At 38.6% G+C, this 22,461-nt stretch overlaps 1 protein-coding gene across 4 annotated transcripts in view; it reads right to left on the reverse strand.

Annotated features, from left to right (window-relative positions):
• Nucleotides 1-22,461, reverse strand: part of LOC122813703 (zinc-binding protein A33-like) — a 596,671-nt gene that overhangs the window by 52,450 nt on the left and 521,760 nt on the right. For 2 of the 4 annotated variants that reach the window (XM_044086159.1, XM_044086158.1), the window contains one exon: nucleotides 4,260-4,340. The exons of the other annotated variants lie outside the window; for them this stretch is intronic. In XM_044086159.1, coding sequence (XP_043942094.1) covers nucleotides 4,260-4,340 — 81 coding nt within the window. The remainder of the gene's footprint in view (nucleotides 1-4,259; nucleotides 4,341-22,461) is intronic. 4 annotated transcript variants of the gene reach the window in all.

The following is a 22,461-nucleotide window of genomic DNA, read 5'->3' on the forward strand; positions in this document are numbered from 1 at the left end:
AAACTTATATTACCAGCACAATTAATATAAAATACTCCCTTACAAAACAAAACAAACCACAAGAAGATTTATATAACTCATTGCAATACTATTATAACCTTGTTGCCCTCTGTTTAAGGATTGCTGACATTAAAATTCCATCATTTAAACCTGGCTCATGTGTGGCATTTATTCTCAGTTGCCACTGAAAATTAAATTAATATCATCCCCTTTCATTAAGTTCCACTTTGTCAATTATAAAAAGTAGAAACTTCTTGTAATTAGTACAAATATTGCTATGTGTATATAAAGCACTACAACCTTTTCTGTTTTTGACATCTCTTGTGTGTTCTGCTATCCTATCCCTTAGTCTCTGTGTGGCTTTCCCCACATAGAATCCTGGACATGCTGTGCAAGTGGCCAAGTTACAGTTACAACATCCTGGACATCGAAGGGTCCTTTTACACCCTTCCATGGAGACATAGGGTCCATCATTTATAAACTTGCAGTAACTACAAGCCTCACATTTATACATTTTAGACGTGTAGTTCTCATGACTTGTAGTCTCATAGGACTCAAAAAGATTTTTTAAGTTTTTCCCTTTAGTATAACCAACTTTGGGCTTAACTCCTAATTTCGCTTTAAGTTCATCATCAAAGCACCAGTCCCAAATTTTGTGGAGCTTGGCTACTATATGGGGAGCATCTTTATTATATTGTATGATCATAACATTACTACCAAATAGCTCACTAGTTACCCCTGAACCTACATCGCCCTCATTCCTCAAAATGGGAGCAAATATTGTTGGCCTCTCTAAATATTTCTCGCCTGATTTTCAGTAACATTTTTGTAGGGTTCCCCCTGTTTTTAAATATTCCAATTAAAGTAACCGTCTCTTTTTTTAAAATCCTCCTCTTCACTGATTAGTCTAGATACCCTAACCATCTGGCCTTTGACGAAACTCTTTTTTTGTTGTTGAGGATGACAACTGTTATAATGTAATAACATATTGCAATCAGTTCCTTTCTAAAAATAGTAGATGTTAACCTTCCATCTTCTATATTTCTTTTTAATAAAATATCTAGAAAATCCATCTGTTCATCATGATATCTTTGGGTAAATGTAAAAAAAGAAGTTGTGTTAGTCAAAAAATCCATTAATTCACCAATTTCTTCCAAGTTTCCCATCCACAAAATTAGAATATACAAAAATCATAACCACCATTCTTAAAACTTATATTACCAGCACTAATTAATATAAAATATTGCCTTACCAAATAAAACAAAGCATAAGAAGTTTTATATAACTCATTGCAATACTATTATAACCTTGTTGCCCTCTGTTTAAGATTACTGACATAGAAATTCCATCATTTAAACCTGGCTCATATGTGGCATTTAATTTCAGTTGCCACTTAGACTCTGATCAGCCAAGAAGCTCAAGTAATAGTAAAAACCTATATCTATGTTCCTTTATCTTTGTGCTTTTTAAACACAGAAAATCAGACAAAATACACATAAAAAATCAAGCTGGTTAATAAATGCAATTAGCTTTGCCTCCTCAATCTAGTATTTATACAGATTCCTGAAGTACAGTAATAATCAGTAGTTGGAAAAGGGAAAAGGCACTGACATCAGTTACATAATGCAATAACCTAACACAGAGAAATCACAAGATGGTCAGCAGGTCTGTAAGAATAACAAGAAGACAAAACGGTGAGTCTATTCAGCCTGTTTAAGGAAGTTTACCTCACAGTTAAGCCACTTAAGTTAATGCCATCCCTAGTTTCATTTTTTTACCTATGGCACTGGTTTATTTTAACTTACCTGTATGTCCACAATTTCAGTAGGTAGCTTTATTTCTAACAATAATGCCAGTAAAATAAGTTTTTAATAATCCAGTAGTCTTCATTAAATAAAACAATGATCACATACACATTCAAAATTCATTTTCACATCAATGATTTCATAGACTCATTTTTAATATATTTACATATTTATTCATCTTCTTCAGCTATCTGCTGGCATTTCTACCTTTGCTTAAAAGAGTGATAGTACAGACAACCTGATGGTGCACAGGCAGGAAGTTTATTTGCATCAGTGAAGACCTGAGTTTGGAAAGGTTGCTGAGGAGTGGGATAGGATGAAGTGGCTGATGGCCAGTTATTACAGTGTGGACAGCAAGGAGGAAATCCAATGGTTATGCAAACTCTGGTGGAGACCAGGATCCTCACAGCACATCTAAGACTAACAGGGAACAGAAACAATGTTGCTCCTCAGCTAGAAACATTGACTAGCCACCACAAGAATGACGGTAAACAGACTCCATGTTCATCTCTCCCCATCATAAACCTCACTATCTATGCTTAACAATAAGTACTACTGAAGTCAATTTCCTGAGAAATCAGGGGGCTTACATGGCAAAGATTCCCTTCTGGCGTACCTGGCAAGCAGTCATTAGAGGATTAAAAGACCGGTAAACATGGAAATGAGGGAGAACATTCTGAGGTTGTGTTAGGAGGGGTCAAGGGGAGGATTAAAAAAATGATAGTACCAATCATAAATCCAGAGCATTGAAAGAGCAATAAATACAGGGTATATTTACAGGTAGCGAAAATCAAACTTCTTGTGAGTCAAGTGTGTGAATCACAAAATACCAAGGGACACACACACATCAGTGTTGATGTTATTTCTAACTGTGCACTGGTGCTGATTCCTTTATTTTTGAACCATGGAAGTGAAAAAACATATTACCTTTCATTTGGGACTCGAGCCAAGACCTTCAGCATACGGTGCTGACATCACTGCTGCTAAGTAAACATGAGCCCCTGGACAGAGAGCTGTTGTGTTTGAACTTAGCAGCCTTATCTTTTCAGCTCAGACACCCCCAGCATGGTGATTAATGTCAAAATGCAAACACACGTACACAAATACAGAACAAGCCATCTGCTTAGGTAATGTTACAATTACAGCAGTGAAAGGGTAACAGTGCCTAAGCTGAGAGCTTTCTCTGCATTTGTGCATGTGTGTGTGTGTGTGTGTGTGTGTGTGTGTGTGTGTGTGTGTGTGTGTGTGTGTGTGTGTAATTTGATCTTTGTTTTGTGACAGTTCTCCCTTTATGTTTATACCACCAGGAGTTGAAAAATATAAATGGGGGGAGGTACAGTGGGTTGTCACCCCTGCAAAAAAAGCCTTCAATTGGAGATTTTGCCTTTTTGGTATTTTGGGCATTTGGGATCGGTGTTTTGGTTCCTTGGCATCCTGGAGTTTGAGGTTTCATAGGGGACCCACCATACATTACTCACAGGAGTATACATGGAAGAGTCTCTCTGGTACTCTTCTGCTACTGTCTCCTAAACACATATACTATATGTCAACCCATGTAAAACAGATATATCCTGTAATTAGTAAAGGCATACACTCTCTACACGTGTTGTCTCCCAGCAACAGTAAGGAGTTTTTTTTTCTCAGATAACAAATCATATTTCTAACCATGCTATACAACTTCTATTTCTGATTTAAAGATAAAAGTGCATCTGGAATCAAACACTATTCACAGTGAAGTGCATTGATTTTACTATTGCAAAGGGGGACTATACTGATTTCAAGCCTACGATAGTTGCAGAGGCATACTAAAAACATTGCATCCATCTCTATACAATGGGCATGCCTGGTTGCACCCATAATTGCTCATATGAAAACTTTTATGGTTGGTACTTTATCTTAATAATGGACAGCAGCATTAATTTTTTAGAATACAGATATGTTGCCATAACTTAACCATTTGCTAAGCATTTTTTGCAATAACGTTTCATACAAATGCACGTTAATGTAATTCTGTAAAGCAAACATTTTCCTTTAAAAGTTGATAAACATCAGATAGAAAGGAACAGGTTTGATGGATATAGATTTTAGGCAGTGTGGTATATAAAAATCCTCCTGTTATTTTGTGAACATTTAGATAATTTTCTTTTGGCTTTATTTTTTAAAGCCCACTTCCTTTATGCTAAGGTGTAACATTAAAATTTAAGCAAGCATGTAAGTAAGTAAGTAAATAAATAAACTATATTAATTGTAAATATACAGGAATTAGGGTTGTGATATTCCCTATTCTGATGTTAGTAATTCCATCATTGACAAGATGGGCTGAAGAAAAAATGACTTTTTTCCCCAAAGTATATGGCATTAGCATGTGCACACCTAAGTGCTTCTCTCATCACATAAAAGGCACCCAACATGAGCCTACATTTGTTGACATTATCAGGCAACTAACTGACTTACCATTCACTTCATCCTTGGTCGGTGAGGGTCCAAACATCCAATTAAAAAACTTTTCAAGGTTGGAATCATTTGAGACAGGTTCTAAAAGTAAATGCAAGTCAAATATTAGTGACAACAGTAATAATACTTATACACATGGTCATAAAGTGTGTGCAAACATTTTGGTTGTTAGAATCATGATAGCTGATGTGTGGTCAGCATTTTACTTAGTTACCAGTTATTACAGATGAATGTCTATAGACAGCAGATGTCTTTAGAGATCATAAAATACCCCAAAATGAGTTGGGTGAAGAGACTGTAGATTGTGCAATATAGAAGGAATTCAGGAACATGAAGATAACTGAACTGATGCAGTGGGCGAGAATTTTTCTGGATAATGTGATGAACCAGGATGAAATGGGTTGTAATACTTTACTGCAGTGCAGTGATGAATAAACTTCAGTAATTAGGTGGAAACACTACTCAGCACAAGGATAAAATGAATGAATATCCCACCTGCCCTGGAAACACAGGCATTACTGTTGATGATACAGTTGAACAGAATTGTTTTTCTATGTTCATTTCACCTGTATTCCTGCCAGACATCAAGGCTCCCACTAAATAGACATTCCTATTTCCTCCCCAATTCACTGGGAATACTTCCTTAGTGTTAGGGTAAGGGCTATCCAGATGGGGTCATCATTCAAGCAACCATGAGGGTATTTTCCATCTATAAAGTTAAATTGGCCTAACCCCACCCCTGGTGAATAAAAGTGCATCCAATGATACCACAGGTGATCAATAGCACCTTGACCCTTGCAGGTGTAATACTTCCATATGTCTCCTACAAAGACTACCACCATGTGGTGGGTTGGTGAACTGAAACCACACCCCCAAGATGCACATGTCCATCTCTCCTCCGTCTTGAAAGAGAATGCATTAATGTGCATCCTGCTGCACGACCTCCACTCCCTAGGATGGCCATGTCCATCATCTTGTGTCTGCTGTTAATCTAAATCAGGTTTCCTGGGTTGTTGTCAGAGCTATATTCGTCTGTGTCACCAAAGATGTCAGCTGAAGAATCATTTGATCTAGCAGTTTACAAACATTTCCTAGAGGGTATGTTTACTGTTATATTTATTTTTTCTTTGTATATTCTAAGGATTATAATTTACTTTGTTCTGACAACATCTTCAATTCCTTAAGAATTCAAAGAAAAAAGAAAATGAAATACACATAATGCTTCTGTGATACAGTGCCCATCATTATAGTTAATATACTCTTTGTGGTGTCTTTTGGTATTCAGCTTGGACATGACAAGCTGACAAGCATTCAACATGTTTGAACAGACAGTGTTCTGGTAAAGGTAGCATTATGCTTGAAAATAATACTGAAGGGCATAAAAAACTGTAGTACTTGTCCCTACAAACATCAACCTTCTAATGTTATCCTGGACTCCAAACTTTACTTAAAATGTTGCTAACTTAGTAGGGTAAGACTACAATTTGTATATTTTTTTATATAGTACAGACTTTGTGAACACCTGTAAATCCAAACCATTATTAAATAATCATACGTCTGGATCCAATCCAAGATGGAGGAATAATTCAACAAACTATAAAGCAACTGTGTAGACTCAGTGCTGGTTTTTCCTGCGAATTTCAAAACCTACTGGAATACAGCCATGGAAAGCAGTCTACACAGAAAGAACTTAAGGGTTGCTGTTGATTTAATCCATGTGAATGTGCAACAGGCTGATGTCTATGCTGCTGCTGCTGATAACAGACCAAGGCCAAAAAGGAGAAGAGTTTTTAGACCCCATTTATCAGAATTTGCATTATGTGGAAATTGTAGAGTGCTACAGGGTAAAGACACAGTACAGGAACTCGGCAACCTCTGTTGTTCTCAGCTCACACCAGGGGCAAACCAAGGAGAACCAATACCAGTGGAGACAAAGGTATGTGTAGCCCTTAGAATTTTAGCTATAGGAACCTTTCAGAGACCAACAAGGGACATGCTGGGAGTTTCACAAGCATCAGCTTCCAGGATACTCCATCATACCTCTCAACCTCTTACAGCAAGAAATCTGGACAAAGCCATAAATAAAAGTGGGACAAAAGCCTAAAAAATAGGGACAATTTTTAAATATTGCTCATACAAACTTAGAAAGTTGATAGAATAACAGATTTTGCATTAGCTTGAATTTTTTGAAGGGTATGGATTCTGCAACTCAAATGTCTTTCATTATTTTCTAAATTCAAGCTTTAATGATTTGCCACTAATTTGCCAGAAAACAATTTTATGAAAAATGGACTAAAAATACGAGGCAAAAATCTGGGCATTCTGCAAAAATCTGTACAGTTGAAAGGTATGTACTCCATCAGTTTCTGAATGTTATGCTCCAACATGCCAGTGACCACATACATTTTCTTCACACTCCTCAGGTCAAGGTCACAAATATGCAAGAGTCCTACCCTGTAGCACACTACCCTGAATGAAGTACTGGGTGCAATAGATTGTACACATGTAGAAATCAAGGCAGCACCCAGGGAACAGGGCAGGGTCTACATAAATAGGAAAGCCTTTCACTCCATCAACTGCCAAGTCATGTGTAATGCTAAGGGAATCATCTTGAATGTGTTTGTGCTAGCAACCCAAGCAGTTACCACAACTCATATCTGGCACACCTCCCAACTGTATCAGATGTTCAGCAGGGGTGATATCCCACAGGGTCATTTACTGGAGGATGCAGGTTATGCAATGGAACCATGGCTGATGACACCCATCAGAAATGCACACACATCTGCAGAAGAATGTCATAATGAGGCACAAGTTCAAACTAGAAATATCATAGAGTGTGTGTCTGGGCTGCTGAAGTTGTGGTTCCAGCACCTAGATACATCTGGGGTAGCCCTGCAGTACAACCCATGTACATGTACAGAAATCTTCACCGTGTGTGCCATGCTTCACAACATCATCCCAAGAAAACAGCAGCAGTAGGATCAGCAAGGGGACAGGGCACCCATCCCACCACAAATGGCAAGGTCACCACAGCCATATGCAGGTGTGGAGTGAGAGGAGGAACCAACAGCTGCTGTGGATGTAGGCAGACATAGGCAAGCTCAATATGGCTAAGAGGCAATGCATAACACACTCACTCACCACCTAAGGTGCTAAACCTTTCATCCTACGCACATACATACAATAACATTGATGCCAGGCAATGCTCACAACATTTACCTACCCATGTAATGGGTGTATACTGCTGGCATCCTACAGACTCAGCCCTGAAATAAACTGTATCAACTTCTGCATTTACAAGGTAAGTGTTGAACTGGAGTGTTAAACCAGAAGTTTGTAATAATGCAAATGAATGGCATACCATTGCATGTTCTTACTTGCTAATGTAAGTAAATAAAAGTTGGTTGATTTGTACAGAAATGACTTTCAAATATGACAGCAGAGACTTATGTGAATACATGTGTCCTCTATCAGGTAATAAGCCTCAGGCATCAAAGATTCACGTATTCATACCTCTCAAAAATACTGATGGTCAACGAATGTCCTCAGTGTGTCCTCATACTTTTGTACTGGAAAATCATTAAAGAGCGAAGTTAGAAAGTAATGAGATGTATTTAGTTTCAGACTTCATACCCCTCAGAACATTCTGATGCAAAAAACACTGTTTTGACTCTATCAACTGTCTTACTTTCCAACACCAAAATATGTGAAGAGCACAATTAGAAAAACAGCCTCACAAACACAAATATACTAAGCACCAAGGCAGCTATGCACCCTGAGCATCAGACACAAAAGCATATGCATCCCTGAATTCAAATGATAGAAAACAAGGATGTGGCACAGATATCTTCACTTGCACAGGGTGTTTAGGGGTGGAGGGAAGCAGGAAATTTAGGATGACACATAAGGTAAGACAGTGCATGTGAGTAAGAAAGAGAAACAGGGAAACATTTGGCTAAAGTAACACATGATCAGTGTGACAGAATGAGCTTGACGCCTCACAGATGAACATTGTAACTAGTGTGTGTGTGTGTGTGTGTGTGTGTGTGTGTGTGTGTGTGTGTGTGTGTGTGTGTGTGTGTGCGTGTCTATCTGTATGGGCCCTTCAGAGTTAAACTTAGTGTGCGAGTGTATGCAAGAACACAGCCAAGCTGTGTGTTAGCTCTATGTCTTGGTTTGTTGGACAGGTGTGAACCGTACATGGTAAAGGTGGCAGGTCACCATTGTTGTTCCCAACCACGAGACCTGATTCTGCCAGGAGTTGCACTGGCATGTCTGTGTCCCTGTTCAGATGCACTGCTGCTACCAGAATGTGACTGATGTCTGCCAGATGACGTCTTCTCACAAGGACAGCCAGGACCATGGCCCCATGGTGTGCCACATCTGGGAGTGGACACCTAAGCCAGTGATGGAATTGTGGATGTAGACCCACTATGGCAGCATGATGTGGCACAGCCATATTGGCTAACATCAGATGATGTTGCCAACCTATGCCAATGTGGTTGCTGTCCTACTCTCAACAGACGTTCCATCACAGACACCGCTTGTTCCAATGTGTCATTCATCCAATCCATGGAATCAGCAACATGGTGGAGTCTGAGGTCCAAATAGAGAGATGAAAATGTGGTCCAAATGGAGAGATGAAGGGGGGTCTTAATGGAGAGATGAAAAGCCAGCAAGCAAAGGAGAGTAGTGCTGAAACTGAATTCATCCTCAAGTCTTGGTGAGTACCTTTACGAGGTGGACCCTGTTTCCACAAAATCTCACCAAGGCAACACTGATATATAGACTGTATTTATATAGCATATATCATGGACAGAAGTACATCAAAAACTAAAAAAGATAGCTGGGGGCACAAGGCCCAGGATAAAAAAGTGCCCAGTCCTGGTAGGTGCAATGGTGCCAGGACTGGAAAAGATGACAGTGTAGAATCCTCAAAATACAGAAACTTTACTACAATGGGGCCAGGTCAGGGCCAGGGGGGAGGATGCCGCCCCCCCCCCCCCGTTGTAGAAGAAAGTAGCAGTCCACAAAAATCACAAAAACTGATAGGCCAAAGAAGAACCATAAAGATGATAAAGTAGACTATTGAGGATAAGAAAGAAATTATGTATTGCTACTATTATGCAAAAAGCTCAGAATTTCTAGACACAAGATATACAAAATGATTAAGAGGGAAATCAGAGGAATGAAAAATACTTCTTCAAGAAAAACTGTCAGAAGCTTCAGATGAAAATTTGTGTTCATTAATACAACAGACTTGTGAAAAACAGTATATGGATCAAGAAACGTTAATCTGTTTGGAAAAAGAAGCATCTGAGGAAGTGCGAAAATATAAACAACAAAACCTAGAGATTTTTGAAAAGTATGAGAAAGAAATATGGACATGGGAAAGAAAGACAGATTTGATATGGTGCAATATTTATGCAAATGGGAAAGCCAAATTAATCAATGTAAAGAAGACAGCCCCAAAGATGTTTGAAGAGAAATACAGGCAAAGACATCCGGATATGGAAAATTTCACAATAAAAAAAATAATATTACAAAGATGTTAAGTAGAAAAGAAGATTAGTAAAGTAGGAGTTAAAAAATAGAAGATGAAGTTATGGAGTGCCCGCGAAGTGAAGGATTTGGTGTGTAGAAGGTCTAACACAGGTTACATCACAGCAGGATGGAGTAAGTCCCCAAAGTAGGGAGAAATAGGAAGATCAGGAAACATCTGAAGAAGAAATATGGACATGGGAAAGAAAAAAGTTTTAATATGGTATAATATTTATGCAAAGGAGAAAGCAAAACTAACCAATACAAAAAGAGCAGCACCAAAGATATTTGAAGAGAAGTACAGGCAAAGGAATCCAGGCATGGAAAACTTTACAAAAAATAAGAAGAGAAAGAGGAAAAGCAGAAAAGGAAATTAGTAATGGAGCCGTTAAAGAAATAGAAACTGAGGTTATGGAATACCTGCAAAGTGAAGGATTCTGTGTAAAAAATCGAATTCAGAAAGCACCACAACAGGATAGAGTAATGGATATCCAAATTAAGGGGAAAACAGTGGAATAGGAAGCAATTGGTCAGATGCCATATGACGATAATCTGGTGCCTTCCACAGGAAACCAGTATAAATGTTTACTTGAAACTAGACAGCAAGGGAAGGAACAGGAAACTGTGGAAACTCTGATGCAGTCAATGTTGAGGAGTGATAGGCCAGTGAGTTCTCATATGATAGAGCAATGGATGGCACAGGATGAAATTGAAGAGAATGTGCCAAAAGAAGATGCTATAGAATCTTCTATAGAATACCCACAAGAATTGGAAAACAAGGGACGTGCCCATAGTTTGGAAGAAAATGAGCTAAGAGAAGAGTTGCTTGATTTAATAGATATAGACAGATATATTAAAATCAATGAAAGAAATACCTTGCAGAAGATTACTAAAACCTAAAAAGTCAGAAGTCAGATAAAACAAATGAACACAGTAATTAGGAATGTTCATAGAGATCCATGCGATATAACTGAAGTAAACAGGATATATTACTGTGCAGCTAAATTAATAACTGATATAGTTCTAACACAAGAACACAAGGTAGTGAGGGAAAGGAAGGGGAGAAATTGAATACCATCATGGAAATACTGAATAGAGAAAACTATAAAGCAGTTAAGACAAGAAGTGTCATTTTTAGAAGACTATAGAAGAGGGAACAGTTCAACAAAAATACTAAGAAATATAGATGTGATAAAAGCAATGCACAGTATCAAAACAAACCAGGATCTAGCATACACTATCGCGAATAATACACAAAAAATTTCAGCACAGGTGGAAAAACTTAGAAGATAAGAAGATAAATATAAAGGAAAAGTACAAAATAATCAATTTATTGATGATCCAAAAAAGTTTTATAGAGAATTGGGAAATAAGGTAAAAGGGATTGAAAGACCGTCAAAAAAAGAAGAAATAGATACATTTTTGGAGAAGTATCAATGAAGATCCTGTGGAACATAACAAAGATGCTAAATGGATAGAAGAAGTTAAAGAAAGAATAAGAGATTTAAAGGTACAGGATATGAAATGGGATGAAGTAACAGCCAGAGAGATTGAAACAAAGTTAAGAAAAATCTCTAATTGGAAAACCCCAGGCCCAGATGCAGTACCTAACTTTTGGCTGAAAGTATTAACATCTCTGCATGAAGATCTAGCTATGAGTAAGAACTAGTTATATGCGGACCCCAAACAGACACCAACCTGGTTAACAACAGGAAAAACAATGCTGATACTTAACAGTGAACCTGCAAGCTACCCTAAAAATTATAGACAATAACTTGCTTTCCTGACATATAAACTATACACGGGAATTGATGCTGACAGTTTATAGTCATTTAGAAGAAAACTCAATTATGGCAGTAGAACAAAATGGCAATAAAAGAAAGTCATATGGAACAAAGGATCATTTGTTGTTAAATAAAGTCATAGTGTAGAACTGTTAAAAGGGGAAGAATCTAAGTATGGCATGGATTGACTACAAAAAAGCATTTGGTAGTATCCCACATTCATAGATAAAAGAGTGCTTAAAATATATACAATACACCCTACACTAATCGACTATATTACAGTAACCATGAAACAGTGGCAGACCACTTTGCAATTAAGTCATGATAAAAGACACATTATTATCCCAGAGATAAAAATGAAAAGGGGGGTATTCCGGGGTGACTCTTCATCACCGCTGCTGTTCTGCCTTGTCCTTAACCCATTAAGCTGTCTACTTAACAGCTTAGGCCATGACTATAATCTGTCTCCCAGAAAACAACAAACTGCAAAGACTTCTCATCTTCTTTTTGTCGATGGTTTAAAACTGTATAGCTCATCAGATGGGGAATTGAAAGCACAACTGCAAGTTGTCAAAACTTTTTCAGATGATATGAGAATGTCATTTGGTCTTGATAAATGTGCAAAAGCAACCTTTAAAGCAGGAAAACTACAGCACCAGGAAAACATCAGTTTGGGACAAGAATGTGATATAAAAGAACTTGAGCAAATGGGAGTGTGTAAATATTTTGGAAATCATGAAGGATCAATAATAAAACATGAACACATGCGAATAAAACAGTAAGGAATACTTTAGGAGACTTAAATTAATCAGGAAAACAGCGTTGAAATCTAGGAGCAAAATCCAAGCTATAAATCAATTTGCTCTTCCTGTCCTAACTTACAGTTTTGGAGTGACTGACTGACCCCAAAACATGTTGGATAGATTAGCTAGGAAAACGAAGGATGCTTCATGCTCACCAAATGATTTATAAAAATCAGTGCATACCAAGATTATATATGCCCCATTCCGAAGGAGGGATGAGCCTCCTTGAAATTGATTATATGTATAGATCTGCAATCGTGGGAGTCTACACATATCTGCTGACCTCACAAGACCCAAATGTAGTGAAAGTTTTGAAACATGAGGAGAATAAAGCTAAGATGACTTCTCTGCTTAATCTAGCAGAAGCATATCAGTGTCAAGCAGGAATGGAAATCAAACCAGAAGTGTATAAAAATCAGGCAGCAACTGACTGTGCCAAAAAAACAAAAGAAAGAATATAAGATGAAGGACCAGATGAGAGGGCAAGAAATGTGGAAAATGCATGAATATAGTTGCAAGTATAGAAAACCTCTGGAAGAACCTCATGCTGATCAGAAACGAATGCAGAAATTGTTAAGGAGAGGCGAATTCAAACTAAGAAATGAAAGGTTAATATTGGCAGTCCAAGATAGTGGGCTGCATACACATTGGTTTACAAAGTCCATTGAATACATGGGAGAAACAGACAAATGTAGGTTTTGTAAAACCGAAATGGAAATAGTTGCATACCTCATTGCTGGTTACGACATACTAATGGCAGAATGACTGTCTACTGAAAGGCATAATAATGTGGCAAGACTGGAAGAACCTCATGTTGATTATAGACCAATAACTTGCCTTCCAACAACATATAAACTATACATGGAAATTGATGCCGACAGAGTTTATAGTCATTTAGAAGACAACACAATTATGGCAGTAGAACAAAAGGGCAATAAAAGAAAGTCATATGGAACAAAGGATCATTTGTTGTTAAATAAAGTTATAGTAGAAAACTGTAAAAAGGGGAAGAATCTAAGTATGGCATGGATTAACTACAAAAAAGCAATTGCTAGCATACCACATTCATGGATAAATGAGTGCTTAAAAATGTATACAATACACACTACACTAATCGACTACATTACAGTAACCATTAAACAGTGACAGACAACTTTGCAATTAAGCCATGATAAAGGACAAATTATTATCCCAGGGATAAAAATTCAAAGGGGGATATTCCAGTGTGAATCTTTGTCACCACTGCTGTTCTGCCTTGCTCTTAACCCATTTAGCTGTCTACTTAACAGCTTAGGCCATGGCTATAATCTGGCTCCTAGAAAACAACAAAATGTAAAGACTTCTCATCTTCTCTTTGTCGATGATTTAAAACCATATAGCTCATCAGATGAGGAACTGGAAGCACAGCTGCAAGTTGTCAAAAAACTTTTAAGATGATATATGAATGTAATTTGGTCTTGATAAATGTGCAAAAGCAACCTTTAAAGCAGGAAAACTGCAGCACCAAGAAAACATCAGTTTGGGACAAGAATGTGATATAAAAGAACTTGAGCAAGAAGGAGTGTATAAATATTTGGGACTTGATGAAGGATCAATTATAAAACACGAACAAATCCGAATAAAACTTAGTGAGGAATACTTTAGAAGACTTAAATTAATCCTGAAAACAGCGTTGACATCTAGGAACAAAATCCAAGCTATAAACCAATTTGTTCTTCCTGTCCTAACATACAGTGTTGACATGATTGACTGGCCCCAAAACCTGTTGGATAGATTAGAGAGGAAAACAAGAAGTGGCTGAAAAACACTGGAAACATGAGACAAAAAGCATCATGGAAAATGGAGAAGTCTACATCACATGGGATCATCCATTACCAACAGTTCAAAAGATAGTTGCTAGAAAACCAGATATGGTAGTCCAGGAAAGGAAGACAAAAGTAGCATTGATCATTGAAATCGCCAGTGTCCTGTGTACAGAGAGCTACAAGGTCATAAAATATCAGGATTTGCAGGCAGAAATGAGAGCAATGTGGAAGAAAGATACTCAGACAGTTCCAATACTAGTAGGAGTAACAGGTCTTATAAAGAAGAGTCTACAACTGTGTTTAGATATGCTACCAATACATGTAACTTTGTACAAATTGCAGAAGGAGTCATTGCTGGGCACATTGCAGGTGCTGTGAATAGCACTACTAGCTGACATCAGAGAGTGAAACAATCCTAATTTCTTGAACTTTAATTGTACTTTGGCTTAGGAATGGGGTCCAGCACATTTCACAATGTCTGTTCAGTAACATTTAACATGTTCATTTCTTGACAACTGTATATTACTGCCATATAATACCTTCACACATTTTAAGGACAATTATACATAATGCATTATGTTTCAGATTAGTGATCAGATAAGACAAGAATGAGCACCAAACACAGACAAATAAGACATAGGTGCATATATGTAAGCAGGTCTCATAAATAGTAGTGTGATCACACAGTACACTACATCTGAAATTAATACATGTACAAACAAATGTTTTGGTAGTACTGTTGATGATGTTGCAGTTGGTTGTATGCACAATGATTTTCCATCTCTACTACAAGGTTGTTTCTGTGGCAAAGAGGGATATGACAGCCTTAGTGTGTTTTCAAGGTTCATTGGACTGAGAGTTCAAATCCAGAAAATATGTCATGTGTGCCAACATCAATTTTATTCCAGTTGTTAATGTATTAGATGAATTTGCAAGCTACTGTTTGCACAATGCTCAGGTTTGTTCAAACAGGGTAAACACAAATTTTAACTATGCTTATCTCATTTGCACACTGATTAGCAATGTGCAAACCTGGACTAGTGGACCACACAAGAGGCACACAGAACACCTGCAGACAGGGTGGGGACAGTGCAAAGGCTGAAAAGGATACATTGTTGCAGTTTCTGCTTTCCATTGCACAACATTGATAAGCGATATTGCATGGCTCTTAGCAACCTCCCACAACATGTGCAGCCATCCAATATATGTAGACAGGAAGCAGTCAATAATTGCAAAATGGATACATTCAAATAATTCTGGCGGGCACCATGCAAACACGTTAAGTGGCGTTGCACTAGAGGTTAATACACAGAAGTTAAAAATGAGTAGGAAAATTATGCAACTTTTATTTCACTATTCCTGTGGTAGCAGGTGAAAGTGTAGGGATATAATACAGATGGTTCTGGATTCTAATAGAGGAGATGAAACATATTTTTGGTGTTGTGAGTTCAGTTTACAGTAATGAACAGGAAAATATCCAAGTGTTATTTCAATATTCCTGTGACAGCAGCTGTAAGTACTGAGTTACCATACACATGGTCCTGGGTTCTAATACAGGGAATTCCATACATTTTTGGTGTTGTTCCATTTCACATGATTCTATATATCACCTATAGCTCTTTGTATGTAATTATAAATAGTGTAGTTGATATGAATTGCATATATGAGGAATAATACACCCATAATTTCATTTGAAAGTTCAGATGTATGGTTGAGGGTATATTGTCTATTATGTTTCTGTAAATTCTGATATCTGGACTTGTATGGCCTTCACACTTAACTAAGTCACATACACAAATGAAAGTGAATACAAGGAGATTGTCAGGTCACACACTGCCATGGTTAATGCCCCAATCTGTCCCCTATATTTATCAATGATGCATTACTGTTTGTGAGTTGCATTATACTTGGGAGTAGACATGGCTAGTGTTAAAGGAGAATGTGCCCAATTTGGGGCTCTAAGGTGGGGTGTTCGGCAATCAAGAATCTTTATTGGACACCTGATAAAGTGCCACAGTCAAAGGCTAATGCAGGGGGACTATTCTGGCTCCCAGTACAAGTCTGAGGCATGGAATAGTTTAACATAGACTGTATCCAGTGCAACTGGTCTCCATCACACTGGAAAACAATGTAGACACCATTGTAATGGCCTATACAGAAGTAAGAGAGATACAGTCAACCAGTGGTTGGCTGATTTCAGAACAGGAGACATTCCACAGCCATGTAAGTATGCTAATATAGAGAGTTTATAATACATAGAAAACTACATATAGCCCAGACTGGTATGCATAATGCTCTTCTGTTCTTTTTTTTCTGTTCTTTCCACAGAGAATCCTGAGATAGATGGAAATAGCCAAGCTCACAATGAACATTTGGAGAGGTTAAGGGAAGCTAGAGGTATTTATGCAGCACATGAGAAGTATTATTGCTTTTTTAAAAGTGTAGCAGGATATTTTTTTAATTATATACAGTACTAGCACATTAAGCAAGCATATCCTAACTGTACAACCAAGTATGCATGCATAACTCTGTAGCACAAACCAACTTAAGGGGTGAAGTGTAAGACTATAGTCAGAGGTTCTGGGTTCAAATACCACAAGTAGCAACTAAACAAAACTGCCAAATATTTAATAATATTACAGGTTTTAGAATCTGTACCACTGGCATAAATGTCCTGCTGTTAACTGTAATCTATATAATTGGAACAAGCATATGGCACTATATACATATTGCAAGTATTAGTTGGAGCAATCCATAATTATAGTTTGTAGTTGTTAGGAAGTATACTTAAATGTAAAACTTCAGATACAATAGTAGTTGACCCCTGACACTGGTTTGTGCTACAGAGTTATGCATGCATATTTGCTTGCAAAGATCCAAAAACAAGAATTTACTCCTGATTCACAAGCTTTAATGACCTTCTGGACAACTTATCTTCTCTTTCTCCCTAGCCAAGAAATGGAATGTTCTCCCATTATCCATCAGAACTACCCCAAATCCTGTCAAATTTAAATCTTCTCTACACTCTTACATATTCTCTGCCTGGAACCTTTCTTGCACCCAGTCCTCTAATAACCTTCCCCCATGAAATTTCTTAATTCTTTACTATACTTGCCTCACTATATTTGCCTTATCTCCTGCCTAGCATCTTGTAAAAAATTGTCTCAAATTTGTGATTTATCCTTTGTCTAACTACTGAGTAAAACAATGTCTATAACTGGTTAGTTCTAAACTTTGAACTGTATGATGCTAATGTATGAGGTTACTTTCCACTTTCTGTACAGAGGTTATCCCTGACCATCCACATTTTAATATCTATAATTGTTAATAATGTGTTATTGACCCATTTTTGTAATTGTATAATTCTACTTTAAGATGTTACTGTTCTTGTACTGTGTTGCTTTTCTCCCTAGGCCCCACTGAAATCAGGCTCAACATGGCCCAGTGGACTTCCCTGGTTAACAAACTGCAAATCAATAAATAAATGCATAATCATGATAATTCATTTATGTCACATATAATGATACTAATGTTATCTCTTTTTTCACTCACCCCAGCCCTTGTCTCTTTTTTTCTATTATGTGTCATCCATCTGTAACAAATCAATTAATACTTCACAGCACAGAGAGGATGGCCAACCTCAGTGCGTCAGTCTGTACCCCCCACTGGCTAAAGCACAAACACCCAGCACATCTGGGACCCAACCAGGCAGTAGTGTCTCCGCTGCCCCTGCACTACCTGTGCCCTCCCGTAGTGGTACCCTAGAAGCTGGTGCTGTGTTACCCTCTGGGAGTACTGGTGGAGGTGTTGATTTCATCACCCATCAGGAATTGCCAGGGCTGGTGCCATGAGGTCATATGCAGAACCATTATTGAACACCTTTGCCAGACGAAGAGGCTGCTCTCCTTCATGGTATGTAGTAGGAGGAGATGTCAACACCCCAGCAGCCAGCAGAGTAAGGGAACAGTAATGACAGTTCTGCAAGTAAGGACTAGATTCTCACTGTGCCTATGTCTGAAGGTTGTGAGCTTGAGGTGTCCCCTCCATCACCTCAATCACAGTGTCCCTCATTTTTTTGTGTCCCTCACCATCCCTGTGCTCATCTTGTTTGTCCTGCTTGTTTGCATTTACTTCCTCACCTATCCAACTGACCCAGAAATAACAATGTCCCTTACCCAGCATTCCTCTCTTAATGAAAAAGTGGACACCTGTCCCACAAAAAATATTGTCCCATAAATAGCTCTCCATTTTGCACAACTGTCTACTTGACACACTTGAGTAGGTCCAACTGCCTGTACAACATGATTGTGTCACTGTCACCCCTCTTTGTGTAGGTGATAGCTCAAATTCACTAATATTCTGTACGCATTTTCATTTTTCACTGTTTAAGAAATGGATAGCTATGCCTCCTTCCTGCCCATTCCTATATTGCTTTCCCTTTGTTATTTCCCCTACTTGCCCACTATTTTCACCTCTTTCATTTCTACCCCATTTTAACACCTATAATCTGGTAAAAAATAAAATCACACACAGCACACAAGTGGCAAAAAATGGAGCCCTTCACATTTTGGCTTCTATGTTTGTGTGGAGTTTGGCATCATGCACCAATGCCAAGCAGTTGTTTCTTGGTCCAGTTTGCTCCATGTAATGCCACTCAAACACACTGCACTACATCAAAACACAATAACACATGGTGAATTTAGCTTAAAGTATTATATCATTCCATTATCGATACTTATTTAAAATTATTATATAAACCTGGATTCAAACCCTATGTCATCTGTGCTCAAAAATAAATATGTCAATGTATTTACACTTGCTACCACAGAGTTAGCTAAGCAACAGCTGTGTTTCACACACTCAATATTACATTTCATTATTTTAGCAAGGAGCCTCGTGTTTGCTCACTGCTCCCCTACATGCAAACAAGTAAAAGCTAAATAAATGTGTATCTCGCATGAACAAACACTTTGCAGCCATCCCACAAACCCGCTACCCTGCGGTTCACTATGCAAACTGGACAATAGCATGTATTACTGCTGTTTAATATCCATTTAGTGTTCCTGACATGCAAATATATGTGGAAACAGAAAAAATGAAGGCCCTATCTAAGAATCTAAATGTCATATATTTACAATGTAGCCATCTTTTACCTTCCCCCATGCACTGTGATCATGGTCTCTCAGTACTTGTTCATAAATATATGAAATTCACTACATAAATAAATAACACATGTGGTGTTATATATCATACACATCTTTGGAATGATAATGCACATTATAATATTAAAATGCCTACCCATCCATTTTAGGCAGTCCTGGCAACCTTGTCTCTTCAACACCCACTGCTGATGTCATCCACTATAAGTTGTCCTGCAGCCTTGTAAAAGTCAGACTTGAGCCATGGTGCCTGCATAATGTCCTGAGTTCTCTGTTCTGTCTACTTAGATATGTAGCAGTTCTGTTTTCACTACAGTCATCCGGAAGGTGGGTGCATGTATGTCTAGCTAGTCAGAGGAGCATAAGTGTATATTCTCCAATGCCATGGACTGCCAATATTTTGACACTTGCACATGCCAACCCATCCATTGCAGGCAGCCTTGCCAACCTCCTCTCTCCAACATCCCTTGTTGATGCCATCCACTATAAGCTGTCCTGCAGACTTGTAAATGTCAGACTTGTGCCATGGCACTTGTGTAAAGTTCTGAGTTTTCTAGTCTGTGTACTTAAATAGGTAGGGGTTCTGAATTCACTGTAGTGAACTGGGAGGTGTGTGTTTGTGTCTATCTAGTCAGAGAAGCATAAGTGTTTATCCTACAATTACCACTCTAATATCATGGATTGCCAGTTTTCTGACACTTGCACATACCTACACATCCACTTCAGGCAGGCCTTCCACCGTCTTCTCTCCAACCTCCACTGCTGATGTCATCCACTACAAGTTGCTCTGTAGCCTTGTAAAAGTGAGACTTGTGCTGTTGTGCCTGTGAAATGTCCTGAGTTCTGTAATTAGTGAACTTAGATAGGTAGGAGTTCTGCAGTCAGCTGGTGTGTGTGTGTGTGTGTGTGTGTGTGTGTGTGTGTGTGTGTGTGTGTGTGTGTGTGTATGTGTGTGTGAGTGCATGTTTGCGCACGTGCTTGACATTAGAGAGAGCATTATATAACAGCATGCAGGACTGTGCACTTACCATCTTCCTCTCACCAGACTCTGCTGATTTGAAGATGTGCAGTATACCCATCAGGGCAGTGTCAGAGAGAGCCTGTAGTCCAGGCAGAAGTCACCTTATTCTATAAGATACAGATTTCAGGAACAAGGCTTTCAATCAATCCATGTCCGTTATGGCATGGTTTGTAGGACCTGTATTTTGTTGGTGTGAAACATCCGTGGTCTGTCCAGCTGCTGCAGGTGTGTGGTGAGGTACATGCAAAAGTAGCATTATATTGTATTAGTGTTCTGATGAGGTTCAAGTACAATGCTGGTATATCATCCTCATATCTGAATTCAATGGCCTGACTTATGAGGTGCATGCCACAGCCTTTCCACATCACTGTGGACACTTGTTGGTCAAAGTTCAGATTGCTATCTATGTGTGTGCTTCCAGACCTTGCACCACTGGTTTCAACATGGGGCTAGTGTTGTGAATGGTGTACTTACCAGGAAATTCCACTTTGTGTAAGGGCCAAATCCTAACACATTCTGCATTTATTAGAAAACCGTGTGGCTTTACCACCAATCATTTGTCTGTGTCAGCCCCTCCTGTAGTATGTTAACATCATTGGTGGACTCAATGATTTCAACCAATGTGCAGGAATCAGCAACTTTGTAAGCCACAAGTTGTATTCTGTAGCCTGGACTGTTGAGAAAAAGATTCCAAACAGTATAGGGTTCAGCACAGATCCTTGGAGTACAGCAATGATAACAGCTCTAATGATAGAAGTTGATTCACCAACTGTCACAGTATGTGGTCTGTCGGTGAAGCAACTGGTTAACTATATAGTGACATAGGTGTTAATCCCCAGCTCATAGAGCTTGTTAATGATAGGTGTTAATCCCCAGCTCATAGAGTTTGTCAATGATACCTGAGTGGGGGAGTGTGTCCAACCCTAGAACAGATCAAGATAGGCAATATGCACTGTCTTACCTTGATGAAGGCCTATCACACAGACTCAAAGAGCTGTGACAACATTACAGATCGCCTATAGTGTTACTCAGAACATATGGTTATCTGACACGGTTTGAGACACACTTCAACACACCCTCCAGATGGACTATGTTCCCATAGAATGGCGTACATCACTATGCATCCATCTGAGTGGGGTGGGGCAGCACCTGATCCATGCATGTATAAACATATCCTGACTCTCCTGATCTGTGAGGTAGAGCAGCATGTCATCGTGGACCTTTTCTAAATGGACACTAGTAATATTCCAGCTGCATACAACAGAGATTTGTGAGTCTATCAGATGTCCTGAAAGAGGTCATGTACAGCATGCAGGATGACAACACTACCATCCTGTGGATATTGACCAGGCCAAGGCATTTGATACAAGTCCACATTGAGGTATTCACTTCCCACTGGCAGATATGGCCATAAACAGCTATATCAACAAGTGGGTAGAACACTGGATCACATACATGACATCTAAATGTGTTGGAATGTGTGGAGTGACCTATAACTCATGTCCAGTGATCAAGTCTGTACATCAGGGCTGTCTGCTAGGCCCTTTCCTGTCCATGATTTAAATCACAGATGTCAAGAATAACATACAACTCCTGTGCACAAATAGCTGTCTGGAGGACTACAGACTGTGGGCAATCATTGACTCCAAATGTGATATTAGTATAATACAGACAGTATCAACACACATCAAAGACTGCTGCCACAGACATGACAACACATGAGATGAAACTAAAAATACATGTGGGGATTTGTTTCATTATGCAAACAAATGCACAAATCAAGGATCATGTAAAAGTCACACCCTATAAGCAGACCAGTTGGTATGTGGCCTGTGTCTTGGGTTATATTGTATGTGGAATGCCCACCAGCATGTGTCCACAGTGGTGAGTACTCCCTTGCATGTAACACAACAACTCAGTATATCCAGGACACCCACATGAAAAGCCATAATACCTTCATAGTTCACAGCCTTCACCACACCAATATCTGAGTACAATGCACCCTTCCTCGTGTCCCTCCCTACACATCTTGCAATGATTTGTAACTGAAGTGAATAACTTTTGCGACAGTGAGCTGTCACACACCTAT

Source organism: Protopterus annectens, chromosome 10.part0 (assembly GCF_019279795.1).
Source record: "Protopterus annectens isolate FY-2018-M chromosome 10.part0, PAN1.0, whole genome shotgun sequence".
Lineage (NCBI taxonomy): Eukaryota > Metazoa > Chordata > Ceratodontiformes > Protopteridae > Protopterus > Protopterus annectens.